Source organism: Arachis ipaensis, chromosome B08 (assembly GCF_000816755.2).
Source record: "Arachis ipaensis cultivar K30076 chromosome B08, Araip1.1, whole genome shotgun sequence".
In the NCBI taxonomy this organism is placed as follows: domain Eukaryota; kingdom Viridiplantae; phylum Streptophyta; class Magnoliopsida; order Fabales; family Fabaceae; genus Arachis; species Arachis ipaensis.
The window spans coordinates 42,769,886-42,785,281 of NC_029792.2; the positions used below are offsets into that span (position 1 = coordinate 42,769,886).

The window sequence follows — 15,396 nt, forward strand, 5'->3', positions numbered from 1 at the left end:
GCTACTGGCCTAATCTCCGGAAGGTGACCGTCTTCTGGCTGATGCAGATCTGGAGCAAGTGGATGGTGTATGGGCAGATCATGTGGCACAACCCCAGCCACCACGAGGTGCTGGTCACAAAGGCCCACTAACTCTGTGTGTGCCCACTGAAGGTACCAAGTCATATATGGGAGCGACGGACGCAGGTATATAAGATGGTGTATGGGCAGATAATGGTGGACCCGAGCATCTCACAACTCATGCCAGCCACCGAGAAGATGCGGGAAGCACTCACCGCGGCCAAACCGGCCATCCAACCGGTGCATGTCGTCAATGTTCAGTGGCCTGGTCGGAATGTGCTGCAAACTACCACGATAACTGACCACACGTCTCAAGGTCCTCCAGTAGTGGGAGCCACCTAATGTGCACCCGAGAGTCAGAGGCATTTGGGAACCTTACACCCCCTATTAGCTGCATGATGTACCCTCTCGTGTACCTCATCAGGCGCTCCTCTGTGATGTCCTGCTCCAACTCTCCACAAATTGTGTTCTGCAATCACGTGAGCTTCACCGTCCACTTGGTCTGTGACTATCGGTCATCTGGGCCAGGAACAACACCAAGTAGCTGCTCACAGAACTCCTCAATAATGCATCTCTAATGGTGCTGCTCCCACCCACCAATGCATCCACTCACAGGATCACCGTCTATCCTGAACCCCAGCTGATAGGCTACGTCCTGCAGCGTGATAGTCATCTCCTCGCACGGTAGATGAAACGTGTGGGACTCAGGCCGCCACCTCTCTATCAAAGTCGAGGCAAGCGGCCAATCATGCTCGAATTCGACCATATAGGCCACATACTCAAACCCAGCTCGTCTGAGATATGGGCTAATCTGCTCTGGTGGCCGTGCTATCAAATTTTGCCTGGTGTGCAAAATCTGAGGCGCCTAACAAACAGAAACAAAAACCACACAAAAAAGGACGGTAAACACATAAAATAAAAAATTTCACTGCTAATTAATTATACTAAATTTAAAAAATACTTAAAAAAGCGTACCACTCTATCAAGCTTGCCAGCAATGTGCTCACCGTGATCTAGTCTATACATGTCACCCTCGTAACCTAACAGCTACTGCTCCATCTAAATACAATATAGTAAAATGAAAACACACATACTGAACTCAGCTCCTTTTACGTTAACCAAATTATTAAAGATATATATTTAATTGTCTAACTTGGCTTATAAACTTAATAATTCTAATTCTACCCTAAACCCTAACTGACATGGTCAACTACTTAATTAATTAGTAAATAACTACCTAAACTCTAAATTTATCGCAACAAATTTCTTTCGATACCAACTAAAACTAATTAATTATTCCACTTTATGAGTCACAACTTAAACTAACGGCTCATACTAAACTAACTAAACATTTAGTTCGTCATATTAACTAACATGATATAGTCCATAAACAACAGCTATACTTAAAAATAATAACATAAAAAAATTTAACTGACATAAAAAATAGTTAACAGTAAATCTAACTAACATACCATCAGTAACTTTGTCACTCTAATTAACATATAATCTATAACTAATTATTTTAACTAACATGTCAACAGTTACTCTAACTAAGTTAAAGAAAACTAACTCTAAGTAAGCTAAAAAATTAACTCTAACAAAGTTATTATTCACTGACCTAGAACTGAGAAAGTCATCTGCAATGAACTTTATGTGCATCGTGTAACACCCTAACTATCAAAATGTCACGCATCCGGCTGCGCCACTCTGATAGCTCGGGTATTACGACTCTTAAAATATTTAATAATAAAATATGAGCCTGTTAAAATCTTAAACCGAATTTTCAAAACATACATCCATACTTTTCAAAACAAATTACAATACTTATGCACACGCACACGCACACGCACACATCATTCCAATATATAAACTTCACATATGAAAACTCCTATCCCTCTTGCAAAGGTTATAATATTAACGGCGAGGGAAGAATAATGATAACTAAACTAAAACATCTTCTATCGCATAAGCTAAACTCAACTACTTTTCATAAGTTTCTTCGTCCGTTTCCTGAAAACAAAAGTTTGTAGGGGGATGAGAACCTAACCACATGGTCTCACCACAGATTTTTAGAATTTGTTGTAAGAAGATATTTAGCAGGTAAACTGTTTTTCAAACTCAGTGATTAAGTATCCAGAAATCCAAAACACAGTTTTTCCTATAAAAGAAAATTAAAAGTTTCCTAACAGTATGAATGACCAATCTGTTCCAAACATAGGTTCATTAAGTCTATGCTGAACCAGCTTGATTTTTCATACTTTACTAATAAATCAATCAGGAACCAATCACAGCCTTCAACTCAGCGACTCAAACAATTTCACAACCAAATCATCATCTCATCATCAATATCCAAACTCAAAGGTACCACAACAAAAACAAACACAGGTAATACATACAAGGAAAACACAGGTATAGATTACAGTTACAGCAAATAGCTCAGATAGCAGTTAATAACAGATAAGCAATTAGGCAGACCCAAACAATTCAAACTCAAGGAAAGCATACAGGTGCATATGATGAATGCCTATCCTATGGCTGTTGATATCAACTATCGGTTACGTAGCCATCCCGACATGTTCTCAAACTCAAAACTACACCATGGGAAAAATCCCCAAGCTCAATAATTTACATGGGAAGAGTCCCAAGCTGACATGGGAGAAACAACACCCCAAGCTCAATAGTAACCACGGGAAAAATCCCGGCTGACATGGGGGCAACGCCCCAAGCTCAATATATTCAATCATTTCTCATAATTATTAGTTTCATTTCCGATACTAATTCATATCTCATCTCATCATTCTTAATTTTACTTAACTCATTGATCATACAATTATTCAAAAATCATAAAAATTAACCTTCACTCTCATACTCATTCTCATCATACCACTTATTACTTTCTTCAATAATTCAGATTCAAAATATAATTCAATCTTTTCTAAATAAATCAAGCACCAAACGTAAACTTTTTCTTCATAATTCGCAAAAATCAAATTATAAAATCCTTGAAAAACTTAATCTTTCTAAATAACTATTTTTAAACAGTCTCCAATTTTATAAAAATTTGGACAGCATCTCCTCTAAAATTCGGACTATGCCACCCTTTCTGGGTCCCAATAAAACCATTTCTCAAACTCCTTTCAACTCAATTTCAAAATCAGAACAATTTCAATATCTCAAACTATTTTCAATTGAAATTCATTTTTCAACAACTCAAGCTCATTTCCAATATTATAATCCTTTCCAGATTCCAATTTATTTCAAACAAAGTCAACTAACATTTTCTCAAACTCTTTTCAACCATTTCAGACACAAGTCATTCACAAATCTCAAATCGTTTTCCGAAGTCAAACTAATTCTAACATCAAATCATTTTTCAATTCTCAAATTATACTTGATAAACATTCGAATCAGATTTTCAAATTAATCTTTCATTCACTATCTCAATACCAACTCAATATACAGAACTACCCACAGTCAAGTAAGCAATCACATTCATTCAAGGCAATTAAGTTCAATTCATAAGACTTCATAATCACCAAAAATATTTATTTGCATAAATATCCATTTATAACAATTCTTAAGAATAAAAATGAGTTTTAATGCAAAAGCCCCTACCTCGACAAGCCGAAACCATACCCAAACACGCCTACCGAACTCTTTTCTCTTAGCCCGAAATCAACGTTAACTTCAATTCCAGCTCTGCACACATTCGCAATAGCATAAACAGCTTGTAAAACATAACATGCAACCTTGGTTACTAACTCCTAAAATCGTTAATATCGCAAAAACTCTAATACATGTAACAGAACACTAACGCAGGGTCTTCGAAATAGAAATACTTACTGTGATAACAAAGCGAAGTAGCAGTGGCCTCTGAACTGGCTTGGCGACAGCTACCTCAAGCGGCAGCGGTGAACAGACTCCGGCGACGGCGACTGAAATCAACATGCAGTGATTGTAACGTTTACGGAAACTCAATAGAAATGAAACCCAATATTCAAGACCTTACCGGCAGTGTTTTTCCGGTGACGGTAGCGGGGTTCTCCGGCGCAGGAGCTTGGCAGCGCACCCCCATCCGCGACGACGAGGCTCGCGATAGCAGTTGGGCACAGTGGCAGGGACAGCTCCGCAACGGTTCTCCTTCGACACGGCTCTCACTCCTTCTCGCAACAACGCCGGCGTCGTTAGCGGCATGCAGACCTGCGACGACTTTCCACGGACGGCGACTGGGTGGTGCGACTCCTCCTCACAACTCTCTCCGCAAATGCTCTTCTTCCCTCCTCCTCTCTCCTTCCTTCCCGTTCCCGCGGCTCCCCTTTTCTTTCTTCCCTTTCCTTCTTTCTTTTCTGTTTCAGCTGCTACTGTGTATGTGTTGTTTACTTGTTGGTGTGCGTGTGTGTGAGCCGTGGGTGAGAAGGGGTGGGGTAGCTAGGGTTAGGTTAGATCAAATTATGATTATGTTTAGATGAAAAATAGGATTTGATTTATGAATTTTTGGTTTTAATTAAAGTAGAATAGTTTGAATAAAATTGAGGCATAGGATATTAATTTGAACTCTAATTAAATCCTTAAAAATATTATTTGTTGTACCAAAAGACTAATTAATTAAAATCAAATACTTTAATTGAGATTATAAGATAATAAGATTAATTCCCCTTATTTTTAAAACTTAAAGTATTGAACTATAAAAAATATCAACTATTTAAATTAAATCATATAAAATTCTTATTATTTCATAACTACTAACATTATAATTTAAATACAGAAAATAAATCAACAATTATAAAATTGGATAAGAATCTTAATCTATTTCAAATTCAATTAATCAAAACTTGTTTTAAATATTCTTTAATAAAGTCATTTCTGAAACTAAAGCTACAAATGAATAATTGAATTTGAAATTAGTTTATAATAAATCTTTTCAAAAGTTCTGGGTCTTACATTCTACTCAACTTATAAAAATTTTCGTCCTCGAAAGTAAAAACAAAGTTTGGCATATATATAATTTCAAATACTGAAAAATCATAAGTCGTAACATATAAAGAAGAAGCAACAAAGTCTCAACATAAATACATATACAGCTTTCAAATCCCAGGATATTCATATGGCATAAGGATATAATAGTATAAGTGTGATGCAAAAGATTATATAGTTCCAGCATGCGGCGATAGTATAACGTGGCGGAAGGTTTACAAAACAGGCTGGCGTTAAAACATCATGGTTAATAATCGCACACTGATCTCATACCAAGTTCAGAGATTCAACTATTTAAACTCCAACATAACTTATCTTCACCATCCTCAACCGTACTTCATCGAACAGTTCATCCGAGGGTTCTCAGCCTCGTCAAATATTTTGCAAACCTTACCACTAGTCATAGGTCCATCATCGACAAACTCTTTTGTGAGAATCAAAATTTCACAACATCCCATGACGTAGCACACTTACAATTTTCACCTTCCATGTTCATAAACCACTTCTTAAAGAACCAATGCATCGCGTTACCATACCTAAAGGTCACACGTGACGTTAAAACAATCCTCGAGTTTAATCAGAAGGGTACTAAACTTTAGAAAAAGAACAAGTGACAAGGACAATATCTGCAAAAATTTGAAAGAATTGTTGCGGTCACAAGTAATCAAGGGTGTACAAGGAATGAAGAGGATAGGGAAGATTGATAGGAACAACAAAAAGGAAAAGCGGTGTGGTGGTTTGAAACAAAATCAGGCTGAATTAAAGAAGTATGAAATCATAGAAGAAGATTAACTAGGGTCTGTGATGATGCTCACAAGATTTAAAAATTTATGATTAAGAACACTTTCTAATACAGTTGAATATAAAGAATGAAAAACTTAAGGAAGATCACCTCATGTTCTAAAAGAAAAGATATGTAACTCGGATTTTGCAAAAGGATAACAAAACATATATCAAAACTGCAATATGGTCAAAAGAAATTTTAATTGCATTTCTTCCAAACAGTTTCCAAGTAAAAGACAGAATAGGTGAGGTTTGAAGAAATAAAAATCAATTGTGTTAAGGCCAAAATAATGTCTCACCATTCTCGAAAGATATGTAGGTACTAAATCAAATAAAATTGTGCAATGGAATCACGGTAAAGTCGAAAGGAGTCAAATTTTGTTAGAAAAGGAAAGTCGGGGGTAAAGTCTTAAACTACACAAACTTTCAAAGTTCATATTCAAATTCCATTTAGAAAAGAAATTCCAAGGTAAAATTTGCTTATAAGTCAGTAAAGGAAATAAGTGGTGCGTTGCAAACAAACAGGTTTATGATAAATAAGGAAGCTTTTTAAAACTTTACTTAAAATAGCTTATGCCAACTTTAAAACAGCTTTGTCAAATTTAAAGAATAGCTACAGATATAGTTAAGCGAGAAAAATTGATTTAAAATTTCTTAAGAAGAGAATCCAAAACTTATTTTAAAAATTTACATTAAAACTTCAAGAATACACTTGAAATCGCCATCACCTAGGGACATTCAAGAATATTAAGGTGTACTGAAAAAGAAGTCAAGTTATATGAGGAAGAATCTTAAATCAAGGTAGTTTAAACAAGATTCACGAGGCATGAGATATCAAACAAGCTTCCAATCAATCCAAAAGAATACAAAACTCGTAAAGAAAGATAACTCAATCAATAGTGAATTTTCAAGAAAAAACCTCTGACTAAACAAAGACAAGTAAGAGGACAAACGGTGCACTTGATGGAAATGAATTCAAGTTGACTTGATGAGTATGAGATTCACAAAAAAAGGAAAACTGAAACTAATAGTGATGTTCACAAAAGTAAGAGAATAATTAAAAACAGAAACAAATATGACATTTATAGAAGTGAAAAGCTCAAAAAGAAATTGATCCGTTCTTGAAATGGAAGACATGAATCCAACATTTTCAAAAGAGCAAAGAATGCTTAATTAATGTGTTATGCTAAACCAAATTCAAATTAAAAATAGATCAAGTAAAGTTTATTAAACGAAAATCAACTAGAAAGAGACAAAAATCTTTCTTTGATGAGTATCTAAATACATAATCAAGCAAAAATATTCATAAAAAAAATTGTAATATAGTTGTTAGAAAATCGAGTTGTATATGTATATTTTCATAAACCAGTAAAAGAACTGGCGAGGTATTAAAAGTAAATAGTTTCTAAACTGCATAAAGAATTTTCAAAGTTCTATTTAGAGGTTATACCAAATCAAAAACGATTTTATAAATACTTTAAAAATAATAGTTGTAGATATAGTCAAGTAAGAGAAAAGTTAAATCACAATTTCTTTAAAAAGAACTCGGAATAGGAGCTTAAAGGAATACACTGCATCAGCAAGACCAAAGTTATACCAAAGAATATATGGTTAAAAAAAAGAGTTTAAACAAAGGAAGACAACACACCAAGGACGTTAGGCAGACATATGCGGTTGGAGTCAAAGGAGAAAGCATATGAACAGAAGAATAGGGTTGGAGAAACATCAATTCACTTTCCAAAAGAAATAGCAATTGAGGATTCCAAAGTGAACTTATGAGAGAACAAGTCACATTAATCAACAGAGTTCAAGACACCTAACCAAGTAACTTCGAGAAATAGTTTCTAACGTTCCTAAAACCCGCAACTCGTGTTATCTATGACTCGCTTATCGTCTATGATAACCCATTAGTACTCCCATATACATAATTCACTAGTGTTAAGCCGACCAAACTTAATACCAAGAATTATGCAATGCAAGATTAATGGCATTAATCAATACACCGTCATGTGCATAAAGCTCTAATTCTCGTTATCCAAACAAAACCTACTACATGACAGACTCTCAGAGTATGCAATTGAAGCATAGTCGGTCCATTCCTCAAGCTCTACAGGAAGGACTGCTCTGATACCATAATGTAACACCCTAACTATCAAAATGTCACGCTTCCGGCTGCGCCACTCTGATAGCTCGGGTATTACGACTCTTAAAATATTTAATAATAAAATATGAGCCTGTTAAAATCTTAAACCGAATTTTCAAAACATACATCCATACTTTTCAAAACAAATTACAATACTTATACATCATTCCAATATACAATTCACATATCAAAACTCCTATCCCTCTTGCAAAGGTTATAATATTAATGGCGAGGGAAGAATAATAATAACTAAACTTAAACATCTTCTATCGCATAAGCTAAACTCAACTACTCTTCATAAGCTTCTTTGTCCGTTTCCTGTAAACAAAAGTCTGTAGGGGGGTGAGAACCTAACCACATGGTCTCACCACAGATTTTTAGAATTTGTTATAAGAAGATATTTAGTAGGTAAACCGTTTTTCAAACTCAGTGATTAAGTATCCAGAAATCCAAAACACAGTTTTTCCTATAAAAGAAAATTAAAAGTTTCCTAACAGTATGAATGACCAATCTGTTCCAAACATAGGTTCATTAAGTCTATGCTGAACCAGCTTGATTTTTCATAGTTTACTAATAAATCAATCAGGAACCAATCACAGCCTTCAACTCAGCGACTCAAACAATTCCACAACCAAATCATCATCTCATCATCAATATCCAAACTCAAAGGTACCACAACAAAAACAAACACAGGTAAAATATACAAGGAAAACACAGGTATAGATTACAGTTACAGCAAATAGCTCAGATAGCAATTAATAACAGATAAGCAATTAGACAGACCCAAACAATTCAAACTCAAGGAAAGCATACAAGTGCATATGATGAATGCCTATCTTATGGCTGTTGATATCAACTATCGGTTACGTAGTCATCCCGACATGTTCTCAAGCTCAAAACTACACCATGGAAAAAATCCCCAAACTCAATAATTTCCATGAGAAGAGTCCCAAGCTGACATGGGGAGCAGAGACAATACCCCAAGTTGACATGGGAAAAACAATACCCCAAGCTGACATGGGGAAAACAATACCCCTAGCTGACATGGGGAAACAACACCCCAAGCTCAATAGTAACCACGGGAAAAATCCCGGCTGACATGGGGGCAACGCCCCAAGCTCAATATATTCAATCATTTCTCATAATTATCAGTTTCATTTCCGATACTAATTCATATCTCATCTCATCATTCTCAATTTTACTTAACTCATTGATTATATTATTCAAAAATCATAAAAATCAACCTTCACTCTCATACTCATTCTCATCATACCACTTATTACTTTCTTCAATAATTCAGATTCAAAATATAATTCAATCTTTTCTAAATAAATCAAGCACCAAACGTAAACTTTTTCTTCATAATTCCCAAAAATCAAATTATAAAATTCTTGAAAATCTAAATCTTTCTAAATAACCATTTTTAAACAAAGTCTCCAATTTTTATAAAAATTTGGACAGCATCTCCTCTAAAATTCGGACTATGCCACCCTTTCTGGATCCCAACAAAACTATTTTTCAAACTCCTTTAAACTCAATTTCAAAATCAGAACAATTTCAATATCTCAAACTATTTTCAATTTAAATTCATTTTTCAACAAATCAAGCTCTTTTCCAATATTATAATCCTTTCCAGATTCCAATTCATTTCCAACAAAGTCAACTAACATTTTCTCAAACTCTTTCCAACTATTTCAAACCCAAATCATTCACAAATCTCAAATCGTTTTTCAAAGTCAAACTAATTCTAACATCAAATCATTTTCCAATTCTCAAATTATACTTGATAAACATTCGAATCAGATTTTCAAATTAATCTTTCATTCACTATCTCAATACCAACTCAATATACAGAACTAAACACAGTCAAGTAAGCAATCACATTCATTCAAGGCAATTAAGTTCAATTCATAAGACTTCATAATCACCAAAAATATTTATTTGCCTAAATATCAATTTATAACAATTCTTAAGAATAAAAATGAGTTTTAATGCAAAAGCCCCTATCTCGACAAGCCGAAACCATACCTAAACACGCCTACCAAACTCTTTTCTCTTAGCCCGAAATCAACGTTAACTTCAATTCCAGCTCTGCACACATTCGCAATAGCATAAACAGCTTGTAAAACATAACATGCAACCTTGGTTACTAACTCCTAAAACCGTTAATATCGCAAAAACTCTAATACATGTAACAGAACACTAACGTAGGATCTTCGAAACAGAAATACTTACTGTGATAACAAAGCGAAGCAGTAGTGGCCTCTGAACTGGCTTGGCGACAGCCCGGCGACTGGGTGGCGCGACTCCTCCTCGCAACGCTCGCTCTCTCTCTTGCCTCCTCCTCTCTCCTTCCTTCCCGTTCCCATGGCTCCCTCTTTCTTCCATTTCTTTCTTTCTTTTCTGTTTCAGCTAATACTGTGTGTGTGAGCCGTGGGTGAGAAGGGGTGGGGTAGCTAGGGTTAGGTTAGATCAAATTAGGATTAGGTTTAGATGAAAAATAGGATTTGATTTGGGAATTTTTGGGTTTAATTAGAGTAAAATAGTTTGAATAAAATTGAGGCATAGGATATTAATTTGAACTCTGATTAAATCCTTAAAAATATTATTTGTTGTACTCTACCATATTCATTCTCTCTTCTGCGTTGCCCAAGATTGCTGCTCTCTGCCCCAAGTCAACGCTCACTGCTGCCGCTTTTCCTGTCCACATCCCAGATCACCAGTAACTAAATTCCTCATTTAGATTGTAGCTTGTCACTTTCTCCCTTTTTGTGCTTGCCTCTATGTTCATTTGTGCTGCCTCATCAGGCTATTAACAGCTGTAGAAGGCCGTACATTTTCGACCTTCAAGGAGGTTGGTTGATTCATATAAATTTCTTGTTTCTTATGTAGTATTTTCATCTTGGTGCAGGGATATTGTTTTTCCTCTCCTGATAAAACATTCAACATGCTTAATTTTTGTTGCCGGATCTCTCAACACTCTTCCAGCCAAAAGTACTCCACACGTGGGTGCTCTAGAATCTGAAATAGATCTGTTGTCACCTCACTGTGCAATCACTCACTCAATGTCTGCAACACCTCTCTCCAGTCACGAGCGTCACCTCTCCCCCTTAAAATATGAATGTAAAATGTATTATCCCCTTTCTCTTCTGTTCCTTCAAATTCCAATATTAGTAGTACAGAATAACTCCTCTCTTCTCTTCTGCACAGGTTTTCCTATCCGATTGGTGGCTTGCCAAGCCTTGCCTTCCACTCCAGGGCTTAGCGGTTGGTGGCATTGCTTATGGCCTGTAAGAATCAATCAATTAATCTTATTTCTTTATTTGATTCTTCTATGTTTGTTTTGAACTTATATTTCATTACACTACATTTCCCTTGTTCTTTTCTATTCTGTAGGAGAGAGAGAATGTTCTTATCGACAGTGATTGCAAAGAGGCACGAGGCGAATGTCTTGGAGACCGAAGACGGAGTCACTCTTCACTTAAATAGTTTCATTAACAGCTCCCGCTCATCTCAGAATGGCTTCCCGCGCAAGGTACTATGCCCATATTCATATTCCTATCTTATTCAGTTTTTTTATTACCATAGGTGAACTGAATCACTTCACTCGTGCAAATGCAACTTGTGCACCCCATCTTGCTCCAATAGCAACAACAAATTTGTCTAGTCTCATAATCTAGTGCACAAAACCAATGCTTTGACTATCAACCTTCCAAGATGGCACAAGCAGATATATAAAAAGAATCAAGAGAGCCTATTCTAAATTGTAATTGACAATCTGTTTATTAGTAGAAAACTCAAGAACACCGAAAGAAAGTACCAAACAGCAGAGTATTACTTAGAGTTGGTTCGAAATAGTTGGTTACTTTATGAAATTATTCCCAAATTCAAAATGTATATAAGATGCTCTACCTACCTCCATAGTCAATTGCTAGGATTAGAACTCTCCTAATTGACCAGATATCCAATGTCTTAATGTTAGTGTTTGCTGCTAAATCTCTTTAAACAGGTATGCAAAGACTTCTTGTTGGGATTTCCAGACGATTGGCAAAAGTACACTGCTCATAGTTTTGGAGCTAAATGTGTCAATGGGGATACTGGATTTCATGAGCCAAATGCTTGTTCACGCAAGAGGGCTATTGATGCTATCCCATTTTCCATTCATGATAGGAAAAGTCTAGGAGGCCAACAATTTTGTTAAATTCTGTCCAGCATATAACCAGCAAAGAAAAGTGAGTCATTAGATGAAATTTCACACCCATCTCACACCATTAAAACCATCATTGATGGCTATTTGAGGCTACAAATCACAAAGTTGCTGGCTGTTGGGTTTTTGGGCTCCCTTCCTATTTGGAGAAAAAGTCCAAATGCTAGTATCCAAACCCATGAATAGTTGAAGTGGCTGAGGTAAGTTAGGGTTGAGTGAGAGAGAGGTCATTTTTGCAAGAGAACACCAAACACTAGAGAGAAAAGAAGAGAGAAAGTTATTTTCGTACATACACAAAGCTGTCTCTGTAAATTGGTCACTTCCGATTCGTTAACCGTTGGATCGAGCTCAAATTTGGACAGAGTGTTCTACACATCTGGTTCTTTGATTTCACCGTTCGGATCTTCAATTTGACATCTGTAGCTAGAAATATTGGCCACGCACAGTAGCTCTGTTTTGTGGTATTTTCATCTTCTTGTTCTTGTTTTGAAAGCTTTGAAGCTTGGATTGTTTGGCTTGTTGTATGCACGTTTTGTGCAGTAATTTGTGACTCTCTTGTACCCTATTTTTCATTATAGTGAAGCTATATCCTGGTCTTGGTGACTCGTGGTTTTTACTTCTCTCATTGAGGAGGTTTTCCACGTTAAAAATCTTGGTGTGTTAGCTTGTTTCCAAATTTCTGGTTTATGTGATTTTTCGCTGCTATTGGGTATTATTGTGCTGGTGTTAATACTTGTTGTGAGTGGATATTGTTGCTCCTCTAATTCTTGCAAGTAGGGAATTGTGTGTTTTATTCCTATCACTGGCCCTCTAGCATTCCTCTGAATGATAATCGTTCGGCAGAGAGACATGATTTTTCCATTGTCCAATGATGTAATTCTGAAAGCAAAAACGAATATCTGCAATGAACCAGAGAATTCAATCGGCAATGTTTTGAAGCAATCCGTATCAAAAAATAGTGTGGAATGCAGCAATAGCAAGAAAATTGTGGAGGGTGAACGCGAGGACAATACTGTAAGTCGTAAATCGTCTCAGTCACTTGTTGACACAAAGGACGATTGTGAAAATGGAGTCTTAGTAGCTGCACCTGTAAGCCAAGTTGGAAATCCAAACAACAATCGATCTTTGACAGGTGTGTTTGACCGGAATCCATGTAAAGTTCATTCTGAGAAAAGCATGGTTGGATCTCCAGTTTCCACAACAAAAATCAGAGCAACACAATCATTGGGTGACTGCAAGGAGGAACATGTTAGTCAAACTAGAAAATATTCGAAAAAAAGTCTCATGTCACTCAAAGAAACCAGTACTTGTCCAGTTAGAAGATCTCCCAGGCTGTCAAAGGCAACGAAATGAGCAAGTAAAACCTGTAATGAGAAACAAGTTGTCATTCATTGTTGCGAAGAGAAATGGATTAATTGTTGTTTTGTCATTCTGCCTTTGCAATAGGTTTGATGGCCACGGTTAAGAATGAATTAATTCAAGTTATGTACATCATGGAGTGGCTTTCGGCCTAGTAACAAAATTCTTGATTTTTATCCCTGGATGGCCATTTTTTAACGTTAGTTTGTCAGTAATGTCAGCCAACAAAATAACCGTTAATTTTGTATTTAACAAAGTGCTTATATATATAATCTAAAATTGTGTAGGAATGTTTTGACAACTATTCAGGAAGTACATAAAAAAGGAACCAAAATTGATTAAATCCCCATTTTGGTTCTTGAAATTCACGTGATTATCCATTTTGATTCTCGAAATTTAAAATTATCTATATTGGTCCTCCAGATTCAAGTCCGAGCATCAATGTGGTCCCTCGACTCTTTCCGGCGATGACTAGACAAATGAAATGCTGAGATGACACCCTCCCTGCCACGCTGGATGATGAGTAAACGACGTCGTTTATCCTTGGCACCTAAACAAGTTAGAAATGTCGTCCCTTTGTATATTGTAAGGCCCACATCGGTTGGAGAGGGGAACGAAGCATGCCTTATAAGGGTGTGGATACCTCTCCCTAGCATGACGCGTTTTGACGAGTGAGTGTGGGGGGCTTCGGCTATCATCCCTATCGTCAAAGGCAAAACCGTGAGGCCTTGTGTGCCAAAGCGGATAATATCGTGCTAGCGGGTGGTCTGGGCCCTTACATATATGAAGGGAGAAAAAACGATAAAGACCCAAAATAAAGTATTCTTCTTCTTCTCTACTTCTACAATTCTTCATTTCTAACTTGTTTGGACGCTAAGGGTAAAAACATCGTTTACTCATCATCCAGCGTAGAGAGTGCTATATCAGCACTACGATTGTCTAGTCATCGTCGGAAAAAGTTGATGGACTATATTGGTATCTGGACTTGAATCTGGAGGACTAGTATAGATAATTTTGAATTTCGGAGACCAAATTGAATAATCGCGTAAATCTCAAGGACAAAAATGAATATTTAGTCGACCAAATTAGATCTCTAGTATTTTTTATGTTTTAAAGTGTCTTTTGTGATTGACAAAATAAGTTGCAAAAAAAATTTACTCAATTTAAAATTACTAAATTTTAAGAATAAAAATGTCAAATTTTTAATTATGTTTGAAAACAAAAACTTCAAAATTTAGTCTTTAAAATAGTTTTTGAAATATATATTTAACATCATAAGGTATTTTTGTTAGTGTCTTAAAAAATTGTTGGGGTTTTTATAGTTTACCTTAATAGTAGAGACCAAAATTAATTAGTATATATGCATTTAAAATTTATGCTGACAAATAAGCTCAGGCTTAGTTCGATAAAGATTTTAGTTTTTAAAAGTAATTTATAAAAGTTAATTTTTAAATGTTAAAAATATTATAAAAGACATAAATTTAAGCGTTAAATTTGAAAATTAGTTAATATATGAGATTATATTAGACTTTTAAATTTTGAAAAATACAAGCCAATTTTAAAAAATTCTATCTTAGGTGCTTTCAAAAGTATCCCAATTTTTTAAAAGTTACAAGCACAAGCAAATAGTCTTTTTGATTTACCAAACACAAAATAAAGACCTTAAATTTTTAAAAAATAGGGTAAAGTATGGTTTTGGTCCCAAAGGTTTTCTGCCAGAATCGAAACTGTCCCTCATCTAATTTTAGATTTAGAATCATCCTTAACGTTTCTTTTCGTATTAAAATCGTTCTTTTAAATAAAATTTTTAATTTAATTCCTAAACTATCCCTATTTTAATAAAAAAATAAAATTTAAAAAAAATTAAAAAA

The 15,396-nt window shown here is 35.5% G+C and overlaps 1 protein-coding gene and 1 long non-coding RNA gene across 2 annotated transcripts in view; both read left to right on the top strand.

Moving 5' to 3' along the window:
- Positions 10,570-13,701, top strand: LOC107614256 (protein EMBRYO DEFECTIVE 1674). Its single transcript, XM_021109348.1, has 6 exons — positions 10,570-10,681; positions 10,871-11,078; positions 11,170-11,249; positions 11,356-11,494; positions 11,969-12,122; positions 12,992-13,701. Exons 2-6 carry the CDS (start codon positions 11,025-11,027, stop codon positions 13,036-13,038), a joined length of 474 nt encoding a protein of 157 aa, XP_020965007.1. The 5' UTR covers positions 10,570-10,681; positions 10,871-11,024; the 3' UTR covers positions 13,039-13,701.
- Positions 13,896-15,396, top strand: part of LOC110265879 — an 18,235-nt gene continuing 16,734 nt past the window's right edge. The window contains exon 1 of the long non-coding RNA XR_002352384.1: positions 13,896-14,092. This is a non-coding gene — a long non-coding RNA (uncharacterized LOC110265879). The remainder of the gene's footprint in view (positions 14,093-15,396) is intronic.

Bases quoted from the DNA above. Each gene is read 5' to 3' on its own strand.
- LOC107614256 (XM_021109348.1), top strand. From the start codon at position 11,025: ATGTCTGCAACACCTCTCTCCAGTCACGAGCGTCACCTCTCCCCCTTA. The intron at 11,079-11,169 runs GAATGTAAAATG...TCTTCTGCACAG, and splicing joins ACCTCTCCCCCTTAAAATAT to GTTTTCCTATCCGATTGGTG. The intron at 12,123-12,991 runs ATGATAGGAAAA...GCATTCCTCTGA, and splicing joins TGCTATCCCATTTTCCATTC to ATGATAATCGTTCGGCAGAG.